This window comes from Ammospiza nelsoni, chromosome 2 (assembly GCF_027579445.1).
Source record: "Ammospiza nelsoni isolate bAmmNel1 chromosome 2, bAmmNel1.pri, whole genome shotgun sequence".
Taxonomy (NCBI): domain Eukaryota; kingdom Metazoa; phylum Chordata; class Aves; order Passeriformes; family Passerellidae; genus Ammospiza; species Ammospiza nelsoni.
In genome coordinates, this window is record NC_080634.1 from 50,775,453 (window position 1) to 50,791,730 (window position 16,278).

At 44.0% G+C, this 16,278-nt stretch overlaps 1 protein-coding gene across 3 annotated transcripts in view; it reads right to left on the reverse strand.

The window, feature by feature from the left end:
* Positions 1-16,278, reverse strand: part of SLC7A1 (solute carrier family 7 member 1) — a 37,259-nt gene that overhangs the window by 9,364 nt on the left and 11,617 nt on the right. The window contains exons 2-7 of one of the 3 annotated variants that reach the window (XM_059493291.1): positions 11,953-12,336; positions 7,132-7,290; positions 4,754-4,928; positions 2,819-2,943; positions 1,044-1,266; positions 125-264 (exon numbers count right to left, since the gene is read on the reverse strand). In XM_059493291.1, coding sequence (XP_059349274.1) covers positions 125-264; positions 1,044-1,266; positions 2,819-2,943; positions 4,754-4,928; positions 7,132-7,290; positions 11,953-12,336 — 1,206 coding nt within the window. Of the gene's footprint in view, positions 1-124; positions 265-1,043; positions 1,267-2,818; positions 2,944-4,753; positions 4,929-7,131; positions 10,880-11,952; positions 12,337-16,278 lie in introns of those variants that run through there. The other 2 variants (XM_059493293.1, XM_059493292.1) reach the window with 2 other exon arrangements.

Here is a 16,278-nt window from a genome sequence, read left to right on the forward strand (position 1 = left end):
TCTGGGATGCTGTATTCTGCAATATATCCAATTAGTAAGTGGGCTAGAGTCAGGCAGACTTATCTGCCCTGAAGATGAGCTTATGTCTCCTATCCACACATTTGTTCAAGTCTTTGGATCCTACCTGCAGTAGCTCCTGAGGTCACCGTTGCAATTAAGGGAGTTTTTCTCTTCTCGTTGACTTTAGCCAAAAATTTGAAGAGAAGTCCATCTTCTGCCATAGCATAAATTATTCGAGGCATCGGAAACATGGAGCCAAGGAGACTACGGACACAGGAAGGAGAAATAATCTACTTATGTCACCTCCTGCTGAGCACAGGCACACAAGTGAAAGCAAGTTTATGGCAGTGTAACTACAGAACAGGTGGCATTCATTCCCTTCAGCTTCTCCTTCAAGGGCTCCCTCTGAATACCCATAGCTGGTAACTGAGTGCAGCTCTATGATTTTGGATAGCTAAACTTAGCCATGGGGCATAAAACCAGCCTGACTTTCAGGTCGTAAAAGAGCTGTAACTTCTGTGAGCCTCTGTGAGATGCTCACCTAATTGAGTATGTCTAAGTTGATCTGAAATAGGCCTTCTAAGTTCAAGAGGTGAAAAGTTCTGCCTCCAGCCTTCCCTGCCTCCCATCCAGATGGCTGTCCTGCAGGTAACCTGCAGACAGATGGCCCTGGATATGGTAAGCCCCATGTGCTCCTGAAGATGCACCCTGCACCACCTGACACAAGTCTGCTCTCCACCCAGCAGGCCAGGATGTCTTGCACCCAAACTGTGCCTGCATTGCATAGCTGCCTCCATGATTTAGTCATTCAATCCAGATTTATATTCCTGAGATGCACCTGCTGGTTCTTCTGCTAAGATGGGACTTTCTGAAGTGATACTGGTCACCTGCTTCTCTGGTACCTACCACAGGGTGGGATCCTGGTCCTTTTGAGGTCAGTAGCCCTGAATTTCATCCCTGGTTTCCACTCCATTTCTTAAAAGAGATGGAGGTACATGAGAGATGTACCTTCAGAGACGCAAAATTGAGGAGCAGTGTCTTACCTTGTAGAAAGTGCACACAAGGAACCGACAGCCACTGCATAATTGGCTCCATCCCAATCCACGTATTTAAAGGCATTGGGTAAAGGGCTATTGGTATCCAGCAGATAGTAAGGCATCATGAGCGTCAGGGCAGCCGACACGCCAAAATAAGCCACAAAGCAAATGAGAAGAGATGCCACAATGCCAATAGGAATGGCCTTCTGAGGGTTTTTTACCTCCTCACCTAGAAGAAAGAAATTTAACTATCAGCTAAATGACAAGCAAGACCTTTATCTCAGCCTAGGGCAGGTGTGCTGGCGGGGGCTTTCAAAGGTTTCATGGGTACAGAGGTGCTCTTTGGCCATAATGCTGTTGATGGCCTGGTTCCATCCACTTGGGTTATCACAGCCTGTTTGCTCCCATTTCTGCTGCTCCTGTCACTTCTGACACACATTTGTGGAAGCCTTGTAAACTCAGGCACAGAAACAATCTGGATTAAAATAGTGCTTTGCCCAAAACAGATCATCCTTCTATCCTACTCCTTCTATCCTACTGATGCTGCAGACCCAAGAAGAGTTCAATGATCACAGATGATGGAACAAGAAATTATTCTGCAGTTGTAGGGAAAATCCATGGATGTCCATTTTAGTAACATCTCTACCAGAACTAATACACCAGGATCATGGCACCATAGGTGCCCATTTCTGGAGAAGGGCATAGTGCCTGAAAGTCGTATGGCTCTCTGAACACGCCTCGTAACAGAAGGACCTCCTCTAGTTTTTATGGAAAATTTTCAACAACCAAGTAGGAAAAAATGTGTGTAAAAAACCAAAATTCAGGCAGCGATCAATTACAGAACAGACTTGCACTTTCCTAGTCCTACAAAACTGCTCTGAAAGCAAGAACTCCTGAGGTACAGCATTTCAGCAGGATGAACTGATAAACACAGATCCATACCCCTACAAGTCAAAAGCAGATGAATGTTTCTCCCACAAGGAGAAGCTCCAGGGCTGGCTGGAGTAATGGAGCCAACACTTCTCCAGCTCCTTGCTTGGAAGAAGACACAGTAATGCTTTATCTCTCTGTGATGATTCCGTTCGCCCTCTGCTCCAACCGTTCTTGCCAAATGTGAAATTAAGGACAATCCTTTCTTCAGGAAATTAAGATTCATCTTAGCCCCAAGAAATACGACCATGCTGATGGCTTCTCTCTCAAAATGAGGCCTTTTAACCTTTACATGTAAAATCTCCTGATTCTAAAGCACAGCTCTAGGGTACAGTTTACTCCCCAGAGGCTTCCTCTTTCTCTGGATCTTTTAAATTCTCCAAGCCATCAGAGCTTCTGCAGCTGAAGGCACTGAAGAACACTGTTCCAGAATAACCTGTTAATTAAAGTACCATCTAGAGTTAGAGGCTCAAACTCATACCAGACATGTGAAGCTGGGCCTTCCCTGTTTGCCTAGCTGGAAAACCTGAACATCTGACCTGGTTGTGTCATCACTGACCATCCACTAGCTTGGGCCCTGCAGGCAAAGAAGGGAGGCAGCTCGTGGTTATACAGTTTATCCATGTGCTACAGCAGCTAGAAGTCAGCACTAAGGCACTCAGGGACTTGAACAAATTTAGCACTTTCACTATTAGGAGCAGCTGAGCCAAAAGCCTATTTTGAGCTGAGGTTCAGAGGGACAACAAACGTGGTGTCCTGAATTCCCTATTATCTGTGCTCTCCAATGTTACTGAAAGTTGATCTACCGGCAGCCAGGTTCATAACCACAACGAAGACATCTTCCCTCTTACCTGTAGTAGCAATACAGTCAAATCCCACAAAAGCATAAAAACACGTAGCTGCCCCTGAGAGGACTCCTTTCCATCCATAGGGCATAAACCCTCCAACACCGTAGAGCTTTTCTTCCTGTGTTTGACTGAAAGGCATGGCACTGGGTTAGAAGTGATCCTGCCTAGCTGGGAGTCACAAAGCTATTCACACAGCTCATAACAAAATCCAAAGCCAAAGTTTGAAGAAGCAGGCTCTCCCTTTCATATGCTAGCATACCAGGCAAAATGCTAAGCCCTACCCACTGCTGAGCTTTGGACTGGCCTGCAACAGCCTGGGGAAGGCATGGAATAAAAATGGTTCATGATTTGCTCCCACCACCTGTTCCGTGGGGTGGATAAAAACGTCTTGGCTAAGACAAGGAGAAAATAGCATGAACATTAAAAATAATTTCCTAACATTACTGCATGTGTGCACATACATATAATTCATTTGAACAGAAGCTTTTGGAAAAACTAAAGACTGAGAAACACGTGAACCATCCACTTTTTACTTTAGATGGACTCAGATAAAAGGTAGGTGAGTAGACATAAGAAAGGAATGCAGGGTGCCATGATTGTTTAAAATCCACCCCATCTTCTCAAATTCCATGTGCCAAGCTCATACCCAAACCACTCCTGTAACCATGAGAGAGAAATGGAGCCTGGATCCCTGACACACCAACTGCTTTGCTCAGCCTTAACCAAAGTTCATTTAAGTCAACAGACAAACACAGGCTGATCCCAGTGCACTCTGGATTGCAACCCCATATCCATGTGCCTTGTGTTGAGTGATATAACAAGCATGCCCTTCAGTTCAAGTGACTTAGGTAACATTTTCAGTGAAAAGTCATTGTAAAGATGAATTAAGGCAGGTAAACTAAACTAAATCCCAAATCTGCAAGTCTTCTCACATATACGTATCTGAACTCTCTCACAGAAGCTCTGCTGAGACTTAGATGAAATCTGGCCAACAGAAATAGTACAACTCAAATGTGGATCACTCTGGAAATAATGATAAAATAAACCCCAGTCAGGTTTTACAAAAATAGTAAGTCATACAGGTCAAAGACCTGCATTCATACTTTGAAACTCTTGCAGTAATTGCTCCTTGCAGGAGGAAAGGAGAAGGGACTGGTCCTATAGAAGCAATTTTTTTGCAGAGGTTGAATTTTGAAAAGAGGCTCAAGAAGTGGCTTTTACACAAGATAAATTTGACCCACACAACACTTATGAATCTCACCAAATTTTGTCCAACTGTGCTTCCTTGCAGACCATCATAAAAGTGGAGATATATAAAGGCCCTTATCCTGTGTGATACAGTCTCAAAAATTAATCACTTTGTCTTACTGGTAGGCCTCATAAGCTCATTAATTTTGATCTTGTGTAGGATGACAGAATTTTGGCCAAGCAAAATGTCATTAAAAACAGATTTATTACATGCTTGCAGCAATGCATTAAAGTAACCTGCAACTTGCCTTCATTTTATTGAGGCATTTGCAACAAGGTCTCTATAAGGTATAACAATGCCAAAGGATGTTGCCCAAGTATTCAAAGTACACAGTTATACTTGGACATGGCTTCACACAGGCACCAGAGCCAGCCTGGTGTACACTTGAGTAGAACACTGTCTAAAGAGCTCTTTTCTCTCAACTTTGGGTGCTATATTGGTTATAAGGCTAGAAATGGTCAGTCCTGCAGCAGGGCCCACGACGACACAGCTGCTCCAAGCACTTTCAGCCCATCAGCACAGCTTGCTTTCAGCAAACAACCACCAAAGACAGCTTTGCCTCCAAGGTCTGTGGCAAAGGAGGCAGTCATCCCATTCACTGCTTTTCTATCTCAGTCCACAACCCCCCATTTAAACTTGCTTTTGAAAATGCACCAGCTTCTGAGATGAGAAGAAAACATCCAACCTACTTGTCTTTGAAAAGGCTATGGCTTCTGTTGTAAATGTCCTGTTCAGTCAGGTTCCAGTTTTTAACAGATCCTTTCACAAAGCCGGAGATCACGACAAATCCAAGGACAAGGACGTTGATGCAGGTGAACACTTTGTTCACCAGGGCAGATTCTTTCACACCAAAAGCTAAAAGCCCTGGGGAAAAAATGGCATAGGTCAGGTATTTCACCATCAGCAGCAGGTGCTGGGGACTCACAGACATAGCTCAACTGCGTTCACACTGTGCTCTGCCCAAATTATCCCGTCTCATTTCTTCACAAAGCCAAGCAGCTCAGGATTCACTCAGCCAGAAGTAGGATGGGAACTTCAGCTCAGACATTATTTCTGCAGAATGTGATACACTCTCCCATCCAGCATGCCCATGTGGACCATGTCCCTGGTAAAGTGCTTTGCTAATACACTTAAACTACTCCCACAGCCTCAAACTTCACACAGAGACCCAGAGAAAGCACTACAGGTGGTTTTCAATGAAGGAACATGGTCTTATAGGTCTTGGCCAAATGCAAAAGTTATGAAGAACACTCAACTTTCCTCAGAAATTGGGGGAAATATGAGCAGGGACCAAATCCAGGAGGATTCTACTTACAATAGCTACTTCTAGAGCTGAAGACAAAGAAGGTGGCATCTTAGGAATCCTGCTCCTACTTAATCAGCAAGAGCTTTGCCAGTGAGTTCAGTGAGAGGAGGATTTCAGCTTGGTCTTAAGATGATCTATCTGAAGAAGAGCATGGCTACAGGCCTTGGGAAGCAAAATCTCACTGAAGCATAGCTTGGCTTCTCAGGTCCACAAGCTCTCTTAACTTCCTCTTCAGGTGTCTGATTTTTAAAAACTGAAACTTTTAACTCAAATCTAAGGCTGAAGGAGAAGTAAAAAAATTTCACACAGGCCCAAGGGAGAAGAGAAGCACAACACTGTTCTTCTACTGCTACTCCAAGGGACTTCAATGAGAGAAGAGCATCCTGTGTACTTACCTTTCCTTCTTTTAAAGTAAGAAATAAGCTGAGACAGCCATATCAGAAGAGTCTTTGATAGAACTACATACCAGCCCACAAAAACTTGTAAGGTACTTCTTAGAAATCTGAAACTCAAGACAGTGCAAGCAGATATAAACTTGTGATGATGGTATTTGAGACTAAAGCTGCTCTTTCAGCAGCTTTTTTTTAGAAAAGAATGGTTTGCCTTTTTTATTAAAATCCATGGAATTTGCTTCATGCAGGAGCATAAAGCCACCTTAGTACAAAGTAACCTTTGTAATTTTACACCTCAGCAGTGCTAAAGTAAGGAGTTCTAAATTTTGTAAATTGTATCTGAAATGAAAGATCAGATTCTGATTTGAAATGAGAGCAATTCATATTACATACAAATGAACAAAGGGGAAAATCTCTCTCATTCAGATGTAATCCTGAAAACAGAGGGCTGCTATTGGCTTCAGCAGCCATCAATGCAGTCCTAGATCCAAATGCAAATCCAAATGCCAAAGCATCCCTTGCTTATGAGACCTGTCCCTATGAGCACAGCTAAACTGAGAAGGCCATTCCAATCAGAGTGGGAAATGTCAGGATAACCTTGCTAGTGGGACACTGCAGCTTCTGCCTGCTGGAAACTACAGAGGAGTATGGAAGCATAATTTTTTAAATTTGCCTAAACTTGGTAATGCTTTGCAAGACCCTGCTGGAGTAGAAGTAAACATTCAGAAGAATTTTGATCTTGCAAGTTGTCAAAACTTTTCCAATTTATGAACAAAGGCTTGGCACACTTTTAGAAAAAAAAAAAGAAATGCGGACTGTGTGTGACACATTAAATTCTCTGGAGTCTTGTATTCACTTCTGCAAACTGAAGCCTGTACATATTTTAAAACACCCAAAACTAAAACAGTAGTACATGAAACTATAACCAAGTCCTCTTTCTTTTTTTCCCCTCGCTTTTCTGGCTCAAAGCATAAAAAATTGGCAGATTATCAAAGGGGGAATAAGGCTGATAGACTAACTGCATGAAATTCTTGTGTAATAGGATTTGTGGAGGGAAGGATTAAACTCCTATACCTGATTGAGGATAACAAGTCATCTTTTCTTTTCCTCCTTATAAAAAATTTGATTGAAAGCTTTAAAAGTGGCTCAAAAATATCAAGAATGCTCCCCTCTAATTCAAAACCTTGTAAGCAGGCTATGCTCTGTGCTAACTCCTCAGCAGCTATATAGGTCAATCCAACACTTGTAGCAAAGAAAGTCTTTAATATGTTGTTCAAAATAAATCAGGACTTCATGCTCATTCCAAAAGCAAACAATGAGATTACAGAAGAAGGAGGTGCAAGACCCACAAACCCATCCAGTGCCTCACCTGTTAGGATGATGATTATCACCACAGCAAAGATGTCTGGGTACTTTGCTAGCACTCCGGGAGCATCCATTGTCATGTATTTTTTACAAAACGTTTCAATGTGCTGCCCTATGATTTCATCAAACGTCGCGCTCCAGGCTCTGGCCACACTCGAGGTTCCTGCCAGAGGATAGAAAGGTAGATAGATCAAAGCAGGGGGAGCCTTGTAAGGCTTTTCAATACAGAGGGCCTCAAAGCAACCTTGCATGTGCTCCCGGGTGCTGGGGTGCTGGGAGCAGCCTTTCATATCCATACCCAGCCCACAGCCTGTGTTCATACTTGGCATCTGCTCTGATAGTAACACACACAGGCGGTGGGCCTCAGACTCACCCTGAGCTGACAAGATGAGAAAAATCTTTTTAGTCCGGCTTCTTTGCAAACCTCAGCTTTGCCTGTGATACTGCTCTGATTGACCTTTTCCTCACACCCCCAAGGGCCCTTCCCCCAAACCTGGTCATTTCTGTTACCAGAGAGGACCAAAGGTAATGCTGGCAAAAGCCCCTGGCAGCCTCAGTTAGGGGGCTGCAGGGGCTGCAGCCCAGGCAGAGGGCCCATACAGAACCCAGCTGCCCTCCAGCAGTGCAGTGCTGGAGCACCAGAGCCTGGACCACACCAGTGGCCAGCTCTGCACTCTGGAAACACCCAGGTCAGCTCTGACCTCCAGTGCCACAGCATCCAAGCAGGAAAAAAACTCAGATACAAATTACATGTTATCTGAGCATAAGTCAGCTTATTGCAGAGTGCTGGGAATGACCACAGCAAGTGGAACAGCTCCTGCCTGCAGCAAGTGCTCAGGCTTTGCCCTCTGGGGCCACTTTTTGTTTCTGTTTGAGTGCATCCAACTACGTGCAGCTTGCTGGGGTGAGAACTGAACCTGGGGTCTCAGGACAAGCAAGCTGGGGACAGTGTCTGGGCCATAAATGTAATTTTAGAGAACTGAAATAGTAACAACAAAGAGCTACCACCAGACAGTGGCAGCATTTTGTGAAATAAGTAGGCTTGTATAAAAGCCAATTTTTCCCTCTCCTGTGTTAACGTGGCTACACTCCCAAGGTCTCATACAGTACATACACTGTATATAATAGCACCTAAATGCATATCATAATTATTTCTGTACATAATTACCTAGTTAAAAAAAGACCTTGGCTTGCTTTTGGCTTGCAGAGCAGCTCCTCAGAGGATGCCATCAGGGGCCCCTTTCCACCCAGAACAGTCTGTCCTGCCACACTCACCTGTGAGTGGGTGTTCAGGTCCCAACTCCGGCACCTGCAATCCTGTCAAACAATGTCTGTGCTCACCCACAGCCAAATCCTCTGCAGCAGCGGTGGGCAGCACCTGCAGCACAGCTGGGAACACTCACCTGCCCAATCCAGCTTTGCAACAGCATAAAAATTAAGCTGCAGAACAGACCTGTTGGGAGACTCTTCTGTTCACCAAGACAGAAAAGTGCACAGTGTGAACACACCTTTAAATAGTTTGGACATCACTGCCATCAATTTAATCCTGAGAAATTGCAAAAGTTATTGTACACCACATTACAATTTTTCAGGTTAGCTTTGGCACGATTTGAGGAAAAAGACTATTTTAGTGCTATTTTTTGTCCTAGCTGTAATATTTTATGTTCTAGGAAGGGAACACCCAGCTCCTGCATGTGTTATATTAGATGCCAGCTGCTTTGATGCCAGTTCCACATAACTATCAGCCATTTATCTGGAACTCTCTGCAACCAACAGGCTTGAGGGAGCAGAGGGAACCTGACATTCTTTCAACAACACAGACACCTGGATAATATCTTGCTGTTATTAGAGAGCACAGTGTAAAGACATTCAGCTTGTACCTAGGAGGATTTACCCAGTTCTGGTCAGCATAGCCTCACCAGAGCAGATTTAGCTCCTGCCTACAGCACACAGCTCCCAGGAGAACTGCAGAGTTCAGGTGCTGGGCTCACTGCAGGAACAAGCACGGGCAAGGAGGTCACCAAGTGCCAGGAAACCCCAGCAGCACCTACTGAACAGAGATGCTGTTACTCATCATACTACCAGCTCCCGCCAGTTTCTAGTTCCTGAAACGCATCCCACAATCTGGCACAGTTCCCCAAACCCACATCATCCCAGAAGAAAATTCACATCAGATTCTGGTCCTGGACACTTTTCTCCTTCTCTCTAGACCATAACTGATAAGTTGCACGCCCATTTATTTCTCATCACCCACCTCCAAGACTCCACACAAGCCTTCCCCCAAGTCAAGTCACTTCAATTAAGTAAAAGTTACTGGCCACTCATCCTTGGGACTCCAGGATTTCTTTTACCATCCTCACAATACTTCCTGAGCCGATGTCTGAGAACCTCAGCATGAAAACACCAAGCTGGCCGAGCTCTTTAGAGATGCACATTTTTGATGCACTGCTTGGCATTTTTTCTGCAAGATTAAGAAAAAAAACAGCTTTCTGTCCCTTTCAAGCCCTGGCTCTGAAGTGCAGCGTCTGCCTGTCAGAGACTGATGTCCCGAGATATTTAGGGATGCCTGTGTGTGTGTGTGAGTGAGCAGGTCAAGCTTTGCCCCGGTGAGGCAGTGCCCTGTCCCCACACCCCCCAGCCTCTATTCCAGCACTGCACTGGCACACCAGGGGCAGGGCTCCACTCTGCCTAACCCAGCTCCTGAGAGGCCAAATGACCTGAAGTCCCACCTGGGTGAAGGGCCCACAAAGGCCCAGGGGTTTTTATGGCTGATCATGAGTGCAGCACATCTTGACCCTACCTTCCTCTTGGAGCTTGTATCTGAACACTGCTGGAACTCAGGCATTGGTAGCTCTGTGTGCTTTTCCATATCTTCTCTGTCTTTCACTCCTTCTTCTAATTCCCTCTTCTTGGAAGATTTTGAGTAACTAACAGGTGTAAAGTTTGTCAAGTTGGATGGGCTAAATCAATGCTGTGAGAAGTGTTCTTGATCAGATGTTGTAGTAAGTCTTTAGCCAAAGTCTCCTAATTTTTCAGAAGTTTGCCAGTAAACTTTTGTGTTGTTTTGACCTCTTGCGATTATCTGGTCAGTATTTCTCTCATGTGTCTAACTCAGAGTACAGGAACCATTATAAACACTTTCAAAAGTCTCATTGAGAGAGCTGATTGGGGCCTAACAGTGGCAGCCAACGTATCTTTCTCCTCCATGCCCCAGAAGCTGCTGGGAGTTGTCCTTGCTCTCAAGAGGGGCAATTAGCTCTGAGAGAAAAGCTGGGCAAGATAAAGGGACCTTCTACACCTCATATCCTCCCCCAGTGTTTTTCCACCTTAGCCACCCTTTCTCACAAATTATGAGAAAGACAGTTTGCAAATACACATTCTTGACACAGGACTGAAATAAAAGTAAGGAAGTTCTATTTGAACACATTCATGGATTGTATCTACTTGTTTTTAATTGAATTTCCTGCCCTGTGACAACACACTAAGCAGTCAACTCTGAAACAAGAACTGCGACAGTTGTTCAAAATCCACTATGAGAGGGGGAAAAAAAATCTCGGAAATACCACTCTGAGCCCAGATCCTCGGAGTAGAACATTCAGTAGGCAAAACTTTTCATTGTGCATTTGCAGAATCAGCCGTGGTTGCTGCCCCAAAACCTATGTCACTCATTTTGGTCGTCCAGTATCATGGTAGGAATGGCCCCAAAACCAATTAGATGAAGGGCATGAAGGAGACGATTTATCATTACCTTTCTGGAACAGAAGAAAAATTACCAAGAAGTCTGTTCAACTTTTCTACATGTAGCCTAAGCAGAGTCCATTGTAGAAGTGTGGAAGAAATTAAACACTTACTTTTTTAAAAATTATTTTTATCTACTCCTTGCAGTGAATGTAATTCACAAAATAGCTACAGGACTCAGATTTCTTAAGGAGAGGAGTTAAATTGACTCTGGCTTTTCATCTTCTCTCTTTTTTTTTTTTTTAAGAAGAAGGAGAAGAGGAGAAAAATATTTCAGGTAACACACAGAAGAAAGCCAGCATGATCTCAGACAGGCAGCTGCTATGCCACTATGTTGTTCTTGATATGATCTTACCCTCCAAGCACCATGGAAACTAAATTCCGAGGTAATGCTTACAAATCCCATAAAATGCATTTAAAAAAACCAACTCCCTTCAGTAATTTAGCAAACAGTTGGTTTTCAGTTTAACTAGCAAGCTTTCAGTCTCAACTGGTGAGTCTGTTGCAGCCTTAGAGGCGTGATAACAAGCAGCCTGCCCAGAATGTGTTTGAAAAGACACAAATCCTTAATTAGCAAAGTGTGGCTTAGTTTTAATGCATCAGGCTGAGTTGCACAGCGCATGCTCTGAGCTTGAGCCAGGGCCTCTCCTAGTGGGAGTCAAGGGCTTAGGAGGGATTTGCTTTGTATTTTCCAGAGACTCTGAACCTGCAGATCATCTCAAGATTAATTCTGCAGCACTTCACAAGACAAAACTCTTATCTCCAGATACTTTAAATAGATCCCAAAGGGACCAGAATTAATCCTTGATCAAGTGTGTGCCCTAGCAAGTGTGCAGAAGCCAGGGGGTGCCAGAGGGACGAGGTGGAGATTCAAGGAATTCCCAGCAGCAATAAGCCCTCAGCCAGCAGCACAGCAGCCATCAAAAACGCATCCCGCTGATGAGTCCTGAAATCCCGGTGAGCGCAAGAGTGAAGCATCTATTTTGTAACAGTAACACAGGCATGACCAGAAACAAGGGTGACCCTACACACCAGGCTGCCACCTTGAACGGAAGCTAGGCTCTCGCAGCACACTCACCACACTTACCAATAACATAGGAGAGGATGAGGTTCCAGCCTGTGATGAAGGCCCACAGCTCACCCACAGTCACGTAGCTGTAGAGATAAGCTGATCCCGTCTTAGGAACTCGAGCACCGAATTCTCCGTAGCAGAGTCCCGCCAGCACGGAAGCCAAGGCGGCAATCAAGAAGGAGATGACGATGGCAGGTCCTGCGTTCTCCCGTGCCACAGCCCCAGCCAGTACATAGACACCTGCACCCAAAGTGCTGCCTACACCCAGAGCCACCAAGTCAAACGTGTTAAGGCATCGTGAGAGGCGACTGTCTTCTCGAGAGCAGTCCACATTTTTTCGACGAAGAAGCTGGTTTCCAAAATTGGTAATTTTCTGACAATCCATCTTCCTGTTTGGGCCTGCAAGAAAGATGCTGCCATCATTATCCAGACCAGAATACCGTTCTACATCAGCATCACTGCACAGGTACAGTGCTACAGCCCTCGTACATTTCAGCAAATCAAACTTCCCATTTTCCACCTTTTTACAGGGTGAAATGTCTCCTTTGGCATTTTATCTAGACCTACCGTGGGGAATTAAAATAAACAACACCAAAGTTCTGCTTCCAACTCTCAGTCATGCTGCAAACCCTATGCAATCCCAGGAGAGAGGCGATACTCCGGTCCAGCTCCCACCCTGCTCCACAGTCACTCAGTGCCCACACACAAGTGGGCAAAACAAAAATGAAAATTTTGTCTCTCAGATTTCAGACAGGTTTTCCTGTTCTGGGCAGGAGAGTATTTTAAAAGTGAATGTTACAGCTTCTCCATCTACCACACTCTGGTTCACATTGCAGAGAGCTTGTGGAGTGCACAAACCCTGTATTACTGGGATGAATCTAAACCTGAGGATGCTGCAGGGATGTACATAACACCTCTCAACCTGATAACCTGAGGGAACAGCTACTCCAGGACAACCTCCTCTGTAAGATGCGTTGTGCAGACTAACAGATTTTCTCTGCTTTGCTCTACAAATCTCCAAGCTGTGTGCCCACAGCCTACAGGGATGAACCTCATCTTCCATCTCAGACTGCATCCTCCAACTCCAACAGCCCCACCCTGATACCCACACTGCACCATTTAGCTGGCTTCAACAACAGGGCTTTGAAAATGTTTCCTCATTAATTATGGGAAAGGAAAAAGGTTCTTTTATTTCAATGCAATGCTAGATTGAAACACAAATTTTCCAGCAGTACACACTGCACACAGACATCAATACTATGCTGAGAATAACATGCAGGAAAAAATACTCCTAAATGCAATTTACAGTACAGTTCAGTGAGATTGGTAGTTCATCAGCTCCAGCTAAAACCTAGTGTAATAGGTGGGAAAATACATGCTAAGAAACTTAATTAACTGAGGCAACTATTAAATCCATGCTTCAATTCTGTCACCACAGCATCAACTACAAAACCAAAAATCCTCTTCACTTTTCCAAGACACCCGTCATAAATCCTGGCTTAAATCCCTTTCTCTTGGCTACACACTAACTCCCCTACTATGAGAAAGTAATTACAACTGCAGGAACAGGGCTGGGGATTTATAAGGCCCACTGTGTCAGGAATTGTACCCCACCAACAGCTCTCAAACTTGTTCCCAACAGACATGGATTTAGACAAATAAAGAAAAGCAGGTTTTAGGCCAATCTTACAAAAATCTTGTTTCATTAACCATGGGAGTTCCCAACACATACAGAGAAGGAAAAATATCTTCTCCCTTCAGCAGGAAGACACATCTAAGTCTTTACCTAAATGCATTCATGTCAGATTCTTCACTCAATCTCCTTTTCACCTGAGCCTTACCCAAATCCATGTCAGCCAGGATTGCTTTTGGCTGGACAACTGCCCACTTCCATAAAACTGGGACAGGGCAGTCACAAACTTTGAACTGGTTAAATAGATGAGAAGACTGTGGTACTGGAGTGTCTCCTATGAATTCTGCTGCTTTCTAGGATGCCAACAACATGGTAGACCTTTTACTTCCTACACAGCCATCTACCCTAACAAATCCTGCAATACAAACATAACATAGTGGTTTTAATTCTGCACTGAAAATGAAGGAGTAACTGGTCCCCAATTCCCTGCCTTGTCACAGACATACACATCATGAGAAATCACTTCCTTGGCAAAAAACAGGGCTGGGGAGGGGAAACATCCCCAGGAGAGGAACAGACCTTTGGTGCAGAGATGGAGGACCAGAGAACTCGGCAAGGTCCTAGGGGGCAGGGGGACATACAATTTATTCACTAAGAAAATAACCTAGTGAATTACTTCAAGTTTATATATCACTCGAGAGTGTCCCAGAAGAAGCATATTTCAAAGCAATTTCATTTGGAAGCTCCCTTGGGCCTATCCACAGGTGTGCACAGCTGTACTATGGCCATCAAGAACAAAGCAGAACTGCTTTTTATGAATAATTTGCTTAGAAGAGGGGCTATTTAATTATGACAGACCTGGAAATTAAGACCAACATCCTGCAATTGGCTTAATGCCAGCAGACAGTGCTCTTCCAGGTGAACTCCAGATTAAGATATCAACTGCCTCTTTCACAAAAAACATGTCAAAGTCTGAGCATCTCTGCTGTGAATAGAATACTTCCTATAGCCTGCAGGTAACAAACAGGGAGCCTGCAATGCAGCCATCTTCTGTAGCCCTCACACAGAGCACTGTCATTCATCTCACAGGCACCACTGATCACCACCCAAGCATCTCTTACGTGTTTTCTTTGCTTTTGAAACAGCAGGTACCAAATCAACCTTTTACTTTCAGTTATATTCACTGTCACTTAACACAGAGACTTCAGTGAAGACAAGTGGGATTTTTACAGGAGAACAATCTTTTGGTTTTGCAGGATGCAGTACAGAGTCATTACACCTCAGCCCAAAACCTTCTGTGTATCATTTGTTATCTTTGCAAGTGTATCAAAGGGTGATTTTGGCAGAGATTATGATTTTTCCCGTCCTTAGAAGTTGGATCCAGCTGTGATTTTGCCTTCTGAAACAGTCATCCTTGACTTTGAAGTGACCCTTTGTTCTGGGCTGGTTCCACTCCCAGCCTCACTTGAAAAGATAAGCCTTTTTTTTGAATGCACAGCCAGTATTCCTGTGGCATAATGCAGTCCTAATAACGTAAAACAATATAAATTATACCAGAAATGTTTCCAGATGGTACCTAACCACCTTCAAGCTGAGGAAACTTGAATCTGAATGAATATAGATGAGTTTTGTTCTGCACATGCTCTGCTCTGGTTTCTCTGTTGAGAAGCACTGAGCTGCAAGTCCCAGCCACTCAGACCCTGAGTAAGAAATGGTTTCAGCCCAAGACTTCTTGGGGTAGCTCCACCCAAGGTCTTGAACCACTTTGGGTTCTGGCTGGAGCTGAAGTCTTTGGGACTGGTGGGAAGCAAGGACACACCCAGGTAGCCTAGCAGGGTGGACCCCAGGCCAGGGGCCACATCCTTGGGTGAATCCTGTCCCACCAAAGTCAATGGCAAAGCTCCCACCAACATCAATAGTCCAACTGCTACTGGTGTTTTATTTACAGTGCATTTTATGTTTATTACTTTTGTTCCCTGTCCAACTTTTTGTGTCTTGACTCTATTGTATTTTTAAATAAAATAAGATATTCTTCCTCCTTTTATCTAACAGTTAACATACCTATTATATCAGGTTGATAGATTTCCTTCCCCATTTCTCAAACCCATAAGAAAATAAGCAATCTGCCATGTGGTTGACAGCAAGAAGTAAACCATAATAAATATCTGTCCAACTAAACATAAAACACCATGTGTAAAAATAAGCTGACAGGGCACCATTTTACATAAGCAAGTACTATCACTTCCTCAAGAGTTACAAGTTGTTTCAGCTTCTGAAACGCCACCCCTTACCTACTTCAACGCACTGCTGCTCCTGAGAATTTTCTTCTCCAATTTGCAGAAGAGCATAAAATTAAAGCTGATTAAGCAGAACAAGGAGTTTTCTACTAAGGAAAGAAGTAAACCTAAGCCTAATCTTGCTGCATGTCCAACGAAGTCCCCAGACATCTCCTTGAAGGATGCGTGAGCTGAAATCCTCATTCAACATTGTCCCACACATGGTTATATCCATTCTGAAACACAGGGAAATGTCTACTGCCATCAGTACCCTTCTCTCACAGCAAAGTCATGTCCAGTGGACAATCTGACATCTGTTGAAGACCAAAAGAATGCTGAGGAGAAATATCCCTCATACAACTGTATAATCACTGCTACAAGTCTGCAAAACAAAGAGCTTGCCCTGGTGCTGGTATATTTGACAATGTAGAA